The sequence below is a fragment of the Stegodyphus dumicola genome, chromosome 2 (genome assembly GCF_044657685.1).
Source record: "Stegodyphus dumicola isolate Sdum_Otavi_A_Nest chromosome 2, ASM4465768v1".
NCBI lineage: Eukaryota > Metazoa > Arthropoda > Arachnida > Araneae > Eresidae > Stegodyphus > Stegodyphus dumicola.
In genome coordinates this window covers 272354545-272370829 of record NC_140769.1, presented here as the reverse complement: position 1 = coordinate 272370829, position 16285 = coordinate 272354545, and the positions used below count along the sequence as shown (strand labels likewise).

Here is a 16285-nt window from a genome sequence, read left to right as displayed (position 1 = left end):
CCTTCATCTGGCATCTTCAGATTTAGTTAACAATCTCTGGATTTAAAAAGTTATTAAAAGCTGTTGGATATTCACTAAAAAGAGCAAAAAGAATAATTATAAACAACTTAAAAAGCATGATTAGTAGTGACTAGATTTAACTACAGAAAATTATGGTAGAATACATCGTCTCGACGAATTCAGTCCAGCAACGAGTCTTGCAACAGCAGTTTACAAAATAATTTTTTTTTAATGTAAAAACTGCATATTCAGATGAACACTTAAATAAATCAACGTACTAACAGGTTATCCCATTGACCATGAAACCGTTGCCAAGCAGCATGATTTAGCACCAATTATGCATAACACAACGCATTCATACCATCTTACTTTCATTTCATCTAATCTTGCTTCATTCTTGATAAGTTATGTTTTGTTTTTATGAATAAAGATATAAATTAACTGTTGTTATTGCACTTTTTTTTGGCATTCTGGGAAGGGAAAGATTAAAATTTAGAGCCTGCCTTCCACAGAACAGCAAGCACTATATTATTTTCAAATTTATAGGATCTTACCACCAAAGAAGCATGTATGACATGATATGATCAGCTGAATATAGCCAACAAAAGAGTAATAAATTGGAACAATTAATTATCTGCAGGAATGTTATACTTACAGCATTCTAAACAGAACTTCTGATGAAACCAAGAAGCCTAATAAAACAGTAGAAATTGGCAAAATCTTTTTACAAAGCACAAAAAAAAAAAAAAAAAAAAAAAGCAGACAAATCCTTATTGTTTATTAAAAAAAGATGCTCCAGTTTCTTTACAATTCCACAGGAATGATTGACCCAACTTCAGTGTGATCAACAGAATAATATGAAAGTATCTAAATCAATTTACATGGAACAACAACCTGGTTTGATCTCGGATTTCAGCTAAGTATATCTTGTGAACAAAAGTGTATATGGATTACCACAGTCAGGAAGATGCTGATAGGAAGAACTACGCAAAATTCTCAGAAAAATGAATTTAACAAAATTAAAAATTGATTCAAGCATTATATTCCATTGTAGTTACAAATACAATCCCAGATGCCTTATTGTAGCAGCTTATGTAAATGGTTTGACTGTTACTGGAAATTCAAATTCTGAAATAGAAGACTTTAGCAGTCAGAGTAGATTGAAGGATGCTCCTTGTATTATCGCAAAGTTGTTGTTTCATTTATCATCAAGTTGTTGTTTCATTTATGGTATCCTGAGAAGTTAAATGTTATGGAAACCCTATTATTACATAATCAATTGCATTATTGCAGTAAATTTTGAATGATGGGAAAAAATTTGTTAGAGTGTGTGTTAGTTAGGAAGTACATTGCTTGTTTTGTGGCTTAGGCGGTAGAATGACTGAATGTGGTAAGATTAATTTGAAGTTTTTTTACGATTTGGAAAAGAAAGGGAGAAAACAGCATTAATTGACTGGTGTGCAAATGAAGGTTTACTTAGTAGCCATTATAAGTGTCCTGTTTGCAGGAAGGAAATGCGTATGGTCGAACGTAAAGATCCTTCCGATGGCTTTGAATGGGTTTGAAGCGAGAAAGGTTCATGCAAGAAATGCCACCGGCAGCCTGACACTACGGAGGATATTTTTTACTCTTATTTTTGTGAATGTATGTGGTGACGCCGATATACGGATTGTAGTTCAGATAACTGTAGGAAGTTTTTGAATGCTGTTAAGGAATTTTGTGTGTCACAGACTGAAGACGGAGAAATTTCTAAATAAGGTAAGTGGATATTTGCTTTGTCTAGTGCTTATATGCATAAGATGAATTTCCTTTTTTATGTTATTTTATTGTTTGATTTAAAACATAGTTTATTGAGATTGTGTATTTTTTGTTTGGCTCTACAGTAGAACTGGGTGCTCCTTTGAATTTTTAAGAGAAAATAGTTTGATGTGTACATGGACGAAGTCAAGGGCATGTACAATGCCAAGTTTGTGCAATTCTCTGATGTTTTTCAAGTGAAAATAGGTCAATGTGTGCATTTATAAAGTCAAGCGAGTGCGAAATGCTAAGTTTGTGCAATTCTCTGATGTTTTTTCCAAGTGAAAATAGGTTGATATGTACATGGATACCGAGTTGGTACAATTCTCTGACTTGCTATTTTGTCTTTGTGTAGTGGCGATTTTTGTGCCAAAAATCACTGTTACACAAAGACACCTGAGTAGGGTCATTTATGGGTGCCTCTTGGTGAAAATTGACAGTACATGGATACTGAGAATTGCCAAAACTCAATATCCATGTACCACCAATTTTTGCCAACAGGCACCCATAAATATATTTTTACTGACTTCATCTCTTAATTTTTTAAAATAATTCAACTTGTGAAAAGTTACGAAAACACCAATTGTTGAGAACTAACATCAGACATCAATCTGAAAAATTTATTCTAAGTAAACTATATAACTTAAGTCTTAAAAACTGTGAAATGAATTAATACAAGCTTGTTAAGATTCTATGAATATTGGATCAAAATCTTTATGATGTAACATTTCCCCCATCCGTACCAAAAAAAAAAAAAAAAAAAAAAGTCAGGAAAGCAGTAGGTTTATTAATATGCTTAACAATAGGCTAGTCATAGCTTTCTCTATTTGTAATTTGTCACAATACAATACATATCCTAAAGAGAATTATTGCAAAGTAGTGAATAGGCTGTTTAAATATATTGAAAGAACGCAAAATGCTTATCTAACATATACCTCAAATGATGGAAAGTTAAATGCTGTTTCAGATGCAAGCTAGGTACCGGTAAATCATATTGAAATTATTTTATTAAATTCAGTAAAAATTTCATAAATTGGAAATGCAACAAACAAAGAAAAGTTGCTCTATCTAAAATGGAAGTTGAACTCCTAGCATTCTGCAAATATACATATGAAATTAAATGGTACATCAATTTGATTAAGATAAGATGATTTAAAAGAGAAACCTATGGAAATAAAAATTGACTACCCAGTGTTAACCCCTTAAAGTGATATCTCAACGAAGTGAATTTTGTACTCGCAGTAAAAACCGGTCTGAAAAATGTTATTGTCTGCTTCAAATACAGTTAGTTTCCCTGCCTAACACTTTATTTCTCCTCTCTGTGAAGTACTGTCTTAAACCACAAACCTAGATGCTGACACCTAATTTCTAAAGCATCGCAAGCATCCAAAGAAGAGAGGGAAGTTTTGTTCTTCAGCAGAACCTCCCAAGGTTGAAAATTTCTATTATTACTTCTTTTGTAGCACTGAATGCTAGCAGTTGTTTTGATGGTGGGGAAGGAAAACATACTTTGCAGTGAAAACTGCAGTTACTTACTTTTTGTGCTTGGGTTAGTCCTAAGTTAAACGTTTGAGGAAACAGAGTATACTTGAGTGAATGACTGCACGATGGTTTTCTGAACCCAACGTAACTTGAGCAAATTAGGGAGAGGGTTAAAAAACTGGATGCAAAATACAAAATAAAGTAGTGACTCAAGGCACATTAAACTAAAAGATTTCTTTGCAAAAGACAAATATGAAATTGAGGCAGAACATCATTTAGCTTGTGTGTTCTTTAAAATCAAGAAACAGACATTTGAACCAACTAGCTACCAACTGCAAAACTGAAAGGTGAACTCTTAAAATACGGACATAAGTGAATGATTAAAACTAAGACTTTTTAGCACAAATAAGAGGGAAAGGGGAATTAATGTCATTTATTTATAATAATAATAATAATAATAATAATAATTAAAAAAAGAAAGAAAGATTTAGTTTTTAATACTTGAAAATTGAGTTTCTTAGATCAGGCATCTGTTGAGGATGTTTTTTGTGTAGAAAATGGTTTAGCTGTGGTAAATGTTCTTTGATAAAGCAGTTTTAGATATTTCATTTTAATGGTTATATTTGAAATATTTGATATTTAGAAATATAAAACTTAAAAAAATTGAAATTATTGCAAAATAAAACTTAATGTTCTTTTTCAGACAAGAAAACATTTTCTTTTTGTTTATCTTCCATTCTCTTTCTTTACTGACTGATTTTTGTATGAAAATATTGAAATTGTAAGAATATGGGATGATCATTACTAATACAATAACTTAAAAAGTTTTCTATTTTATTAGGAAAAAATACAATACTATTGGGCTGTTCAGAAAGTAATTTCCTTTTTTCCCAACAGAGGGCTAAAGTTTATTTTCCACAAAAATTTCATACTGCATACTCATTCTATATTCTGAGAGCTGATACAGCACGGCTTACCTGTGAAAAAGTACGATTGATTCTATATAGTAGTTTTTGGTTGGTGCCCTTTCAAATATGAAAAATGAAAGGCAACATTTTCGCATATTTTACTTTTTTACTATTAGAAAGGTAAAAATGCTGTTAGAGGAAGAAAAAAATTAACTGATGTGTATGAAGAAGGTGTATTGACAAAACACCACTGGCAAAACTGGTTTACAAAATTTCTATATGAGAAAATAAGATGGTAAGGAATTATTGCACTTCCCTGGATGTGCTCTTGTATCTTAAATAGTTCCAACATACAGCTCTGTTAAGAAGATTTAGTGTTCAAATTCCAGAAAAAGAATAGTTAATTTTTTATGGTTCATGTTGAAAAATGCCTGATTATTTCTACAGGATAGAAATAAGCATGAGGGGCACATGACATTTATTAATTAAAAAAACTTGTTATCCCACCATTCTACTATATCAAATATAACATCCAAAGGCCTAAAAGCCTCACCCCCTCCCTCACAGACACTGGAGATTGACATGTGGTCACCACTGTTTCACAATGCCTACCAAGCTCCTGGGATCCTCAAATTTTTTTGCAGGTGTCCAGGTCCAGCTATTTGCACAGTTCCTTTCCTTTTTAAATTAAATTCAAAAAGTTTCCATATGTTGTTATACGTAGGCTATTCAGAAAGTAAGGAACATTTCCGTCTGACGTTGCTAGGCGCGCGCCGATCACATATATTTTGGTGTCTGCGTGCTCGGCATCTCAGTCGGCGTCCAGCCATCACAACAGGAACATTTCCATGCTGCCCGTTTTTTCGTTATTCAAATTTAAAATGTGTGCTGCGATTGAAAATCCCGCAAGTTGTGAGGTGCAGTCTCTGATACGGTTTTTGTTGGCAAAAAAACCTAAAACCTATGGAAATTTATCGGCAAGTGTGTGAAGTGTACGGAAACAACGTAATGAATGAAAGTTCAATCTGGAAATGGTGCATTCAGTTTAAAAAATGGCCGAACTAACGTTCACGATGAAGAGACGAGTGGACGCCCTAGCACTGTGACTGATGAACTGAGCGCTAAAGTTGATGAAAAGATTCGTGAAAACCGCCGTTTCACAATAACGGAGCTTTTGCCTAGTTTTCCACAAGTTTCATGGACTTTGTTGTTTGAAATTGTCACACAAAAGCTAGGCTACCGCAAATTTTGTGCAAGATGGGTGCCGAAATTGCTTATAGACCACCATAAAGGTCAGCGTATGGGGGCAGCTTTGACATTTCTGGATGCCTATGACAGACATGGTGATTCATTACTGGATCGAATCGTAACTGGTGACGATACGTGGGTGAGATACGTGAACTGCGAGACAAAATTACAGTCCATGCAGTGGGGACACACAAGTTCCCCCAAAAGACCAAGAAAATGTTTGCAAACCTTGTCACCTAAGAAGATTATAGCGACTGTGTTTTGGAATAGGCAAGGTGTGCTTCTGATTGATTTTATCGAACGTGGTGCCACAATAAACTCTGAGCGGTACTGTCAAACTTTGCGCAACCTTAGGAGAGCAGTTCAGACGTCCAAAATTTTGTTTTTGCACGACAATGCCCGACCTCACATGGCAAACCACATTCAAGAACTCCTTAATTCATTCAAATGGGAGGTTTTTCCTCATACGCCCTATAGTCCCGATCTTGCACCTAGTGATTTTCACTCGTTTCCAAGAATGAAGAACTGGCTAGAAACACAGAGCTTTGACGACGACAAGGAGCTGCGGGTGCGCGTCACTGAGTGGCTGAGATCGCAGGCAGCAGAATTCTATGACGAAGGAATTTCAAAGCTTGTCCACTGCTATGATAAGTGCCTCAATTTGTTTGGTGAATATGTAGAAAAGTGCAATTTCAATCACTCTTTCTGATGCATATAATAATTTTTTTTCTTGTACTTAGTTTCTTTTTAATTCCAAAACGTTCTTTACTTTCTGAATACCTCTGGTATAAGTGAGTGGTAACATATACTTTTTTCAAAGGAAAATACAATGTTCTGCATTTCTCAGAAGATTTACAAAGTCAAATACAGTACAAAGTCTGTTATACGGAAGTCCATAATCTGGAATGATCTATAATCCGTACCTCAAAGCTACAAACTTTATGTGCATGTGTAAATGCATAATGCATTTACGCATGCACGTTTAATGTATAATGGACGGTATAAGCTAGGCTAAAATTATCTAAGGCATTTCAGTTAATGTTGCAGATTGTGCTGTTCCTTAATCTTCTAACTGGATCCGGCTTATTATTTTTTGCAGACTGTTAGAACAATTTTATAAAAATTAAGCTTCAACTTTCGATTATGTCAAAAAAGAGTTTCCAATTCTGGAGCTGCAAAAGGAACTACAAAGCGAAAGCATGTTTCGATGACCATTAAACAAAAAGAGGAATTGCTGTAAAAAATGGATAAAGGCCTATCCATCTCAAAATTATGTGAGAAGAATGGCACTGGAAAGTCCACTATATATGACACGAGAAAAAGGAACTTTTTAAATTTTTTGTGAAAGCATCTTAAACAACTTACATTGAAAGAAATGTTTAATAAAGTAAACAAATAAATATTAAGCTTTTTTTTGTTGTAAATTTTGATACTCTTTAGATCATAATTGTTCTTTATTTCATAAATTACGATTTCATATTTTTAATTGTATAATTTCTGCATGCCATCTTACCAGATTTAAATTGATGATCTATAATCTGGAAAAACCCCTAATCCGGAATCACCGAAGTCCAGACGAGTCCAGATTACGGACTTTGTACTGTATAGTTAAAGGAAGAATGGTGCTTTCTGATTATCTACACCCCAACTAAAAGTTCACAAAAAAGTTTGATAATGGCAACCTACAGGTTCGCCAAAAAGCATTTATGTGGCAACCAAGGTATGTGTGTGTCCTTAAGAGCATATTCTAGAATACCTTTTGAACAGCAGGCACCATTTACTTTTTCAATGTGAATTATAGTTGGATAAAGTTAATAATACATGCACATAAAAAAGAGATCAGTCGTATTTTGCTTTGTGCCAGCATCTGTGTTGGATGCAATTTCTATTTCATTAAAAATGAGAAAACTGTCACATAGAATTTTATTGAAAACTAAAACATTTTTATTATGATCGCACACGTTATATGACTGGCAGGCACCATGGAGCCCATGGGCACAGGGTCGGGAATCTCCACTCTAAATGACTTTCTACTTCTCCTGAAATTTACACCAGTATTCCTACAAACTACGATCTCTAACAGTTATAGAAGTATATAAGACACCTAGATCATATATACTGAGATCAGGAGGAATGGTATGTAGAAGAAGTAGAAAAGATATTAGAGATTAAAGAAAACAGTTCAGCTTCCGAAAGGAATATGAGAAGAACAGAACACGAAGTTACTGCATAGAAAACAATTGCCTCTTTTCAAGAGCTAAGTTTAGAAGATTAATTACTAAACTTCACTAACTCAGAAGAAAAGAACAGTGATAAATATTAATACAGTCAAAAGTCATTAATCCGGACTCGTCGGGACTTCGGCGATTCCAGATTATCGATTTTTCCGGATTATGGATGATCAGTTTAAATCTGGTAAGGTGGCATGCAGAAATTTTAAAATTAAACATATGAAACCGTAATTTATGAAATAAAGGACAATTATGATCTAAAGGGTATCAAAATTTACAAAAAAAAAAAAAAAAAAAAAAAAAAAAACTTAATATTTATTTGTTTACTTTATTAAACATTTTTTTCAATGTAAGTTGTTTCAGTTGCTTTGTTTTATGTGCTAATACTTTCTCTTTAATTCTATATAAACAGACATAATTTCTTGTTCAGTTACAAAGTTCCACTGTTTAAGTCCCGTAATTGCTGTGCCGAGAATACCGACTAACTTGTCAATGGAAATTTTTTCCTTTTCACTAACCTCTCTGTCACTTTCTTCATGCCTTTATCCATTTTTTGCAGCAATTCCACTTTTTGTTTGATGGAAATCGAAACATGCTTTCGCTTTGTAAGATCCTTTGGGAACTCCAGCATCGGAAATTCTATTTGACATAATCGAAAATTCAAGCTTACTTTTATAAAATTGCTCTAACAGTCTGAAAAAAATAATAAGCCGGATCCAAATCAAAGTTTAAGGAACAACGCAATCTGCAACATTAACTGAAATAGATAATTAGATAATTTTAGCTTATACCGTACGTTATACATTAAGCGCGCATGCGTAAACGTATTATGTGCATGCACACACGCATATGTGCAGCTGTAAAGGTCTTACGTGCATGCGTTAACACGACGCATGTGCAGAAAGTTTGTAGTTTGAGGTCCAGATTATAGATCATTCCAGATTATGGGTGTCCGAATTAACGGCTTTTGATTGTATACTATACTAGAACCTGGATCTCCAATGGGTAATCATTATTTTCTATGCAAAAGATTTTTTGTGGAAACAGCCATGTATTAGTAGTGTTTCGGTTTGACTAGAAACTTTCACTCTGCCGATGTTTCAGTTTGATTAGAAACAAACTTTTCTCTGCCTCAGAATGGCAACGGTGAGAACTTGACTTTCGATTTGTTATGATGCAACTCGAACGCTGCTCATGAGATGTAACATTAGATTCGATTCTAGATTAGATTAATTTTAGTACTTAATAAATCTTTTAAAACTAGATTGAGTATTTTATCATAGAATTATAACTGAACCACTGCTTGCAGAAATTTAGATGTGGCATTTAGATACATCGTTACATTCATAGTTAGATTAGTTGGGCAACGCCATCAACTTGATTCTATTAGTGCACATTAGTGCATAGATAAACAACTAGAGACAAATGTTCATTATGTTTAGAATTTGAAACGCTGAATAAATATGTGATCTTTTATTATGTATTAGAATTTTATTACTTTTAGCTATTATTACAGTTTATTTTGATTTGTAAGTTGATTCAATGAATGAAAAGTTCCTTTTTGAACATTTGGCAAAGCAAGGTAGGACTTCTGAGGAAATTACTTTTGCTTTTTCTCTTTTGTAATGGACATGTTGAAAGCTAAGTACACTCAGTTTCAGTAGCAAAGCGAAGGGGGGCAAGGGGCTGTATGATGCCCCGGGTACCACTCGCAGAGAGGCGCCAAATGGTTTCCAAACAAGACTTTCATCATATCGCTGTGTTTTTTTCGGGGTGCGTCAAAAAGGTATTTTGCCCTGGGCACCAGTTATGCTCACTACTCCTCTGCTCAGTTTAGATGATTATTATTAAAGCATTATAAAATTATGAAAAATTGAAATCATTTTATCAAAGGAATCGAAACTTCATGTGTTAGAAATTCTCAGCATTGTAAGAAATTAACATGCGGCAATGTTGTATTCACCAGTGATATCATCATTACTTAACGAAACTCTTTGTGTGTGGAAAAGATTCAGAGTTCTTAACTGAAAGCACAAAGAATCTGAAACAGACGGTGATCAAAATAATGGAGATTACTTCTATTATTTTGATCCTTAGTTATTTTTATTTTTCCTTAGTTATTTTTATTTTTACTTGATGAAGGAGAGAAGCGAGTCTCTATAGACACTAACTGTTTTGGAACTAATCAGCTGTCGAAAAGTTACAGCTCAGAAGGTACCCGACTTTAAAAATCACAGTAAATCTCCACCAATTCCACTGGCATATTCTTTGATTTTAATTACAGAAGCAAATAACTTTATATTTTGTTTAGTTTCCATAAATCATACGACTGCTATAAAGGTCGAAAAATGGCAGAAGATGGACAAAACATTGTATAGAAGAGGCAGAGTTATTTCCTTTGCTTATATCAGGGTCACAGGATAGCTAAGTGCCAGAAAAATGTTTCATGTGGGGGAAAAAACATCATGAATGCCTGTGGGATAGCTCTACAAGCGGAAAAGAACAGAGCAGTCAAATTCCTCTTTAGGCAAAACATTGAACAATTTTTCAAAGTCACCAAATGTTCTACTTCAAAATTTAATTGTTACTTTTAGAAGGCAAATCAGTAAACATCTATCACAGGTTATAATAGATTCTGCTTCCCAATGATTATATATTTTACAGAGCACTGCAGCAGAAAAATATTTAGAAAAAGGTGTTAAAATGTCTGTCACTCCTTATTTCTATGGGTATAACATACCACAATATTTTCACCACATTTATATCCAGAGCTGAAGTTACCTGTGGTAATGTGCCTTCAATCATTACTAGGGAACGGGTAGATAAATCAGTCAAAAATAGTATTAAATGTAATGATCAAAATTCTGGTCCTGCTGAAATCTTAATAAGGGTTGATATAGTGGGTAAGTTAATGATGGGAGGCTTCCGACTTCTAACGTCGGGACTTGTCACCATAGAGATGAAATTAGATCGGATTATAATGGGTAAAAATAGCATTTCAGAGACCTTGGGTCATTTAACATTATCAGCTACATCAATGTTGAATAAGGAAGTGCTAATATCCGACTTATAACCTCTTGATTCAATAAGGATTTTAGAACCTTCTGAATAGAAAAATCTATTAGAGTTGCATGCAGTTGCAACAGAACAATTCTTAAAACACAATTATAGTGAATGGTGGAGGTTGCTTTCAAGTAAACTTACCACTACTCGAAAACCATGTACCCTTGCAGGATAATTTTGATTTAGCTACTAAAAGATTAATTAACACAGTCAAATGGCTGAAACTGAAAAACCTACATGAAGCTTATAAGGAAACAGTATTAAAAGAATGGTAACAACAAGGAATAAGTGAAAAGACACCGGATAGTGAAAGTGAATTACTGTGGTATTATTTACCTCATAGGCATATTGTAAAAGAAAACACCATTACCATAATTAAACCTGTTTTTCAATGCTTTAGTGAAGCAGAAAAGAGCACCTAGTTTAAAGAATGTATTGAAAAAGGAATGAATCTCAATGAATTAATTCATTCAATTATTAATAGATTTCATATAAAGCAAATTGACATTATATCTGATATCCAGAAGGCTTTTTTCACAAATCAGCATCCATCCTAGAGATAATCTAATATAATTCTTTGTGGTACAGATTTGATGGATTTTTAAAGTACTTCCGACACTATACAACCGTTCTTGGTGTTTCCTGTAATCCACGTTTTACTGGCCTTATGATTCATTATCATTTGGAATGCACTTTGAATGGAACAAGTGAAGAAAATTACAAGTATCCTTTGAAAATCGTAAAAAAGCTGAAAAATAGCTTTTATGTGGATAACTGTTTAACTAGTATCAGTAAAAATGAGGAATTTCATTAATTTATATAAGCTGATACATTAGGTGGGAGAAAATTTAATCTCCATGGTTGGGAATATACCAATCCTTTAGATGACTAGCAGCAGACACATTCCCAGCAGACAAACCAGTCTGCTAGGAATGTGTTGGGAATGTAAAAGCGATATGCAATATGTAATCTTGCGAATGTAAATGAGATGCTTTGCCTATATATTTCTACCACTTATTGAAGACCTGCTGGAAAAGATGACTAAAAGATCGGCTAATCTTTGGATTATGGTAACTTGGCGATTTTTTGGTGACCAACCCTGCCACAGCAACCTGCTTTTTTTTTTTTGGATGCCATTTTGTTTTCACAAAGTAAAGGCATTTTTTTTTTTTTACTCAACATTTTTTTCCAACAATCTGCTAGCCGAATTACGCTTATGCTAGAACTTTTATGGAACAAAAGTGCTTAATCATGACGAAGATTAGATGCGAAATTGGGAGAAAGTGCAGAATCGCCCACTGCTTGCCACGTTTTTAAGAATTGCACATACACCTATACATGTATCCATGTACACGTCAACCTATTTTCACTTAAAAAATCATCCCAGAATTGCACAAAAATGGTATTGCACACACTCTTGACCTTATCCATGTACACTGCTAAAGTCCTAGCTAGTAACCTTTATCGCCTTACCAAAATGTCGCCAAACTACCCGTTACCATATTCTAAAGATTAGCCAAAAGATCAAATTTTAGCATTTGTGAATAAAATATTTGATCCTCTTGGAATATCTTCTCCGGTTTTAGAAAATGCTGATGCTTTCAAAAAGAGATTTGGTTGATCTTTATAATACGGTAACTGGTAGTTTGGCGACATTTTAGAGGCGATAAAGGTTACTACCTGGGACTTTGGTAATAATGTGAGCAGTACTCAATTCCGATTACGCATTATTTTGCGTGAGGGAAATGGCAGATCATGGTCATGTGATATTAATGGACAAATTACAGTTCTTTAATCGAAAAAGGGGGGAAATCGGGAAAAAATGTGGAAATTTTGTATTTAGCTTTATTCTGTGTTGCGTGAAACAGTGTTCGTTAATTTTTGGATCCCATGGCCGTAACTAAAGTGAATTCGAAATAGGTATTTATGTATGTGCTCATTTATATTTTAAGTAGTGTTTTTGAATTTAAATATATTTTAATGAAATGATAGTTATTTTGTGAATTTTATGTTTGTAGGAATTTGGTATACGTTTAAGTTGAAATAAACGTGCATGGAAATAATTTAAATATTTGATACTAAGTATTTGTAATGCTTGCGGTATGAATTCGTTGGTGACGTGTATAATGTAATAGATGATTTAGAGGTAAAAGTTTTTGGATATTTTATTTATTTTATATGTGGAAATGTTCATATTTGTAAAGGGTAAATACTTTTTCGCGATCAGGTAATTTCATATATGTTCTTTTTACCGGGTTTAAAGATTGAGAAAATTTTCATGTATTTTCGTGAAATTTTTCTAATTTATGAGAAAAAAGCAGTGTACATGGATATAGTGAAGAGTGTGCGCAATGCCATTTTTGTACAATTCTGGGATGTTTTTTTAAGTAAAAATAAGTCGGCGTGTACATGGTTTATGTGTATGTGTTATTTTGAAAAACGCGTAAGGAGTATAGTATTGTGCACTTTTTCCCAATTTTACAGTGAATATTTGTCATGATTAAGCAGTTTTGTTTGATAAAATTTCTAGCATAAGTATAATTCGGCTAGTAGATTGCTGGAAGAAGTGTTCAGTAGATAAAAAGAAAAGAAACATGTCTTTACTTCGTGAAGACAAAATGGCGGCGGGGGAAAAAAATAGAGGGTTGCTGTAGGAGAGTTGGTTGCCAAATTTTCGCCAAAAAATCGCCAAGTTACCATAATGTAAAGATCAACCAGAGATTTTGCCAAGAATATCTTGGATCTTTAAAAATATCAAAAAATATAATAAGTCATCTAAAGCAGCAGTTCTCAACCTTTTGACTAACGTGAAACATCTAAACAAAAATTGAAAATCTTTAGTGTGTGTGTGTGTATTTAATTATGGCAAAGCACACTAGGGCTATCTGCCTAACGGGAGGGATGCCTTTCGTGGAGGACTTTCTAAGGGAAACTGGCTCGTATACACGTTACACATGGGGAAAACCACGAAAACGCCCATGCAGCCAGCCCGTTCGCGGGATTCGAACCTCGGACCAAACTACCAGTGTTCAGCGACTTTATCGCTCGGCCGCTGGTGGGCTGAAAATCTTTAGTACCACTACTACAAAGTACTACTATCATTACCACTCTTGAACAAAACTTCAGATCGCATAAATTTACGAGTGTTGGAGAAAAAACGGTACTTACGTATTAACGCAACCAGGCCAAAATTCGCATAAATCGCCAAATTTGGCGACCCTACTTACGGCAACCCTACGTATAGACGAAAGTTTATGTGTAAAAAGAAAAAATAACACTGGGCGTGTACTACCACAGCAATGGATTTTCGGCGGAATTTGCCGAGAAAAGAAAGAGACTTTTTTGGTTACTGTACTTATTAATTTTCCTAAACTATATTTTTATTTTTTGCACTGTGACAGTATTTTACTTTTTTTGTATTTTTAGTGCTTTGTATTCTGTTATTTTATTGGTATTCCTCACCACTTACGTATGCAGTTTAAATTTTAGCATTTTCTAAAAACTTTTTTTTATCATTTAATTCTTGCAAAGTTAAATTTTCACATTGCAAGATGAGAGGATGATAAATACTAATGTACTATGCGGGTGCCTGTATCTCCAATGCATAATAATTATTTTTCACATAAAAGAATTTTTGGGCAACAATGATGTATTGTTGATTAGGTCTAGAATTCGAAAGAGAGATTAAACATATTATCTTTAAATATGTATTTGAGATTCTTCAGAGTTTTACTATTTTCATGTTCTTATTGGAATTTATTCGGATTTGCTATTTGATTCAAAGAATGAAGCCTCTCTTTTAGAACAGACAGTGATCAAAGAACTAGAAGTGGTAGAGTGATTAGAAAGCTGCCCAAAAATTTAGACTAACTTGCGAATTTTTCAAAATAAGGAAGATGTAACTTGTAAATGGTAGCATTTAGTCTCAGTTCTGAATGTATGTAAAACATGGAGTACGTTAGTATTGCAACTTTGTATAATACATACTATTTAATATTCTCCAGGGTTTCAAATAAATAGTTTAGACAGACACTCTTTATTTTATAATCCTGATGAATTTTTCCTCTAGTTCTATGAAAACAGAAATGTGTTTTACATGAAAAACTTCTTAAAAAGCAATATGCAGAAATTCTCGAAGTAAATTTTTCGATAATTAAAACTGTTTCAGTATAAATTTTAATGACCTGGCCGATTGTTAAGCAGCATTGCAAATGCAGATGGCGCCACGAGTACCGATACACGCAAATGAACCGACACGTCACAGAGACCCGATGATTTGCGCACAGCGCTGGAAATGTTTGTTTATGTTATGTCGGCAGCATGCACGTAAGATAAGTTTTCTATTCCAAGGTCCTAATTTAAAAAAGAAAAATGTTCAAGACTATGAGAAGACCCGTAGAATATGAATGTGTCAGAATTGCTTTCAATCAAAAAATAAATACCCACAATGTTTTCATAATATTAAAAAAAAAAACACTTTTCTTAAGAATTTTACAAAATATTCCTTATTTATAAAAGCACAAAACAAAAGATCTCATTTAGCTTCTACGCCTGTGATAACTTTTAGTCACGAATTATAAGCGAGAGGAAAATTAAAAATTCGAATTAAACTCACTCAGATTTGAATATGAGTGTATACACATAGAATTAAATCCTTCATCTAGACTTTAGATTTAATCATTAATTAATCTGTGAGTCAAATGACTTTTTTTCTAAAAACATGCGACTCATAAAAGTGACTAATAAATATAATACACATTCCAAAATGCATGCAACAATAACATATAGCTATACAGATTAAGACCTCAAATATTCATAAAAATTCAACAATTTTCATGAAAAATGTCAATAACCTGATTACAGATACTGTTAACCGTTTACTGTTTTCTAAAACAGACATATTAATTCATATGAGTTTTATGCTCTGATTAAAAGTATTTTCTATTTTTAATTAAACAATATATAATTTTTGGCTAATTACTTTTCAGTTAGTTATACACATAAAGCCCAAAATACAATATTATGTGGTATTAATTTTATATTTCACAGACGTATAAATTCATACGAATTTTATGTACTAATTAAAAATACTTCGCACCTTGAATTAAACAATATATCATTTTTTGGCTAATTACCTTTCAGTTACATACACACATAAAGCCCAAAATATCATGTGATATTAATCTTATACTTTAAAGCATACTAAACTTTTGAACAAAGAAGCAACATTTTCAGCTAATATTATTAATTAAAAATGGACTCACTTGATGAATAAAAGGTTCCAATTGTAAAGGTTCGTTAATACCTCCAGAATCAGCTGCCATGCTCTACAACTCCACGCAATAATATTTTCACGGTACATCCGAACATATATCCTACTTTTCTGTTTCGTTATCTTGTCACTGAAATAATACAGAGATACATTAAATCACAATTTAATTTAATGACACATATTAGTTATATCTGATCGTCAATATAGGTCAATACAGGTTGACGATTACTTGAATATTGTCTCCATGTAATAAATAATTCACATAAAAGTTCATGCACAAATTA

At 33.3% G+C, this 16285-nt stretch overlaps 1 protein-coding gene across 1 annotated transcript in view; it reads right to left on the bottom strand.

Annotated features, from left to right (window-relative positions):
* The window catches only part of LOC118192994 (inositol hexakisphosphate kinase 1-like), a 52824-nt gene that overhangs the window by 36236 nt on the left and 303 nt on the right, over window positions 1–16285 (bottom strand). The window contains exon 2 of the mRNA XM_035364023.2: window positions 15994–16131. Coding sequence (XP_035219914.1) covers window positions 15994–16053 — 60 coding nt within the window. The 5' untranslated portion in view covers window positions 16054–16131. The remainder of the gene's footprint in view (window positions 1–15993; window positions 16132–16285) is intronic.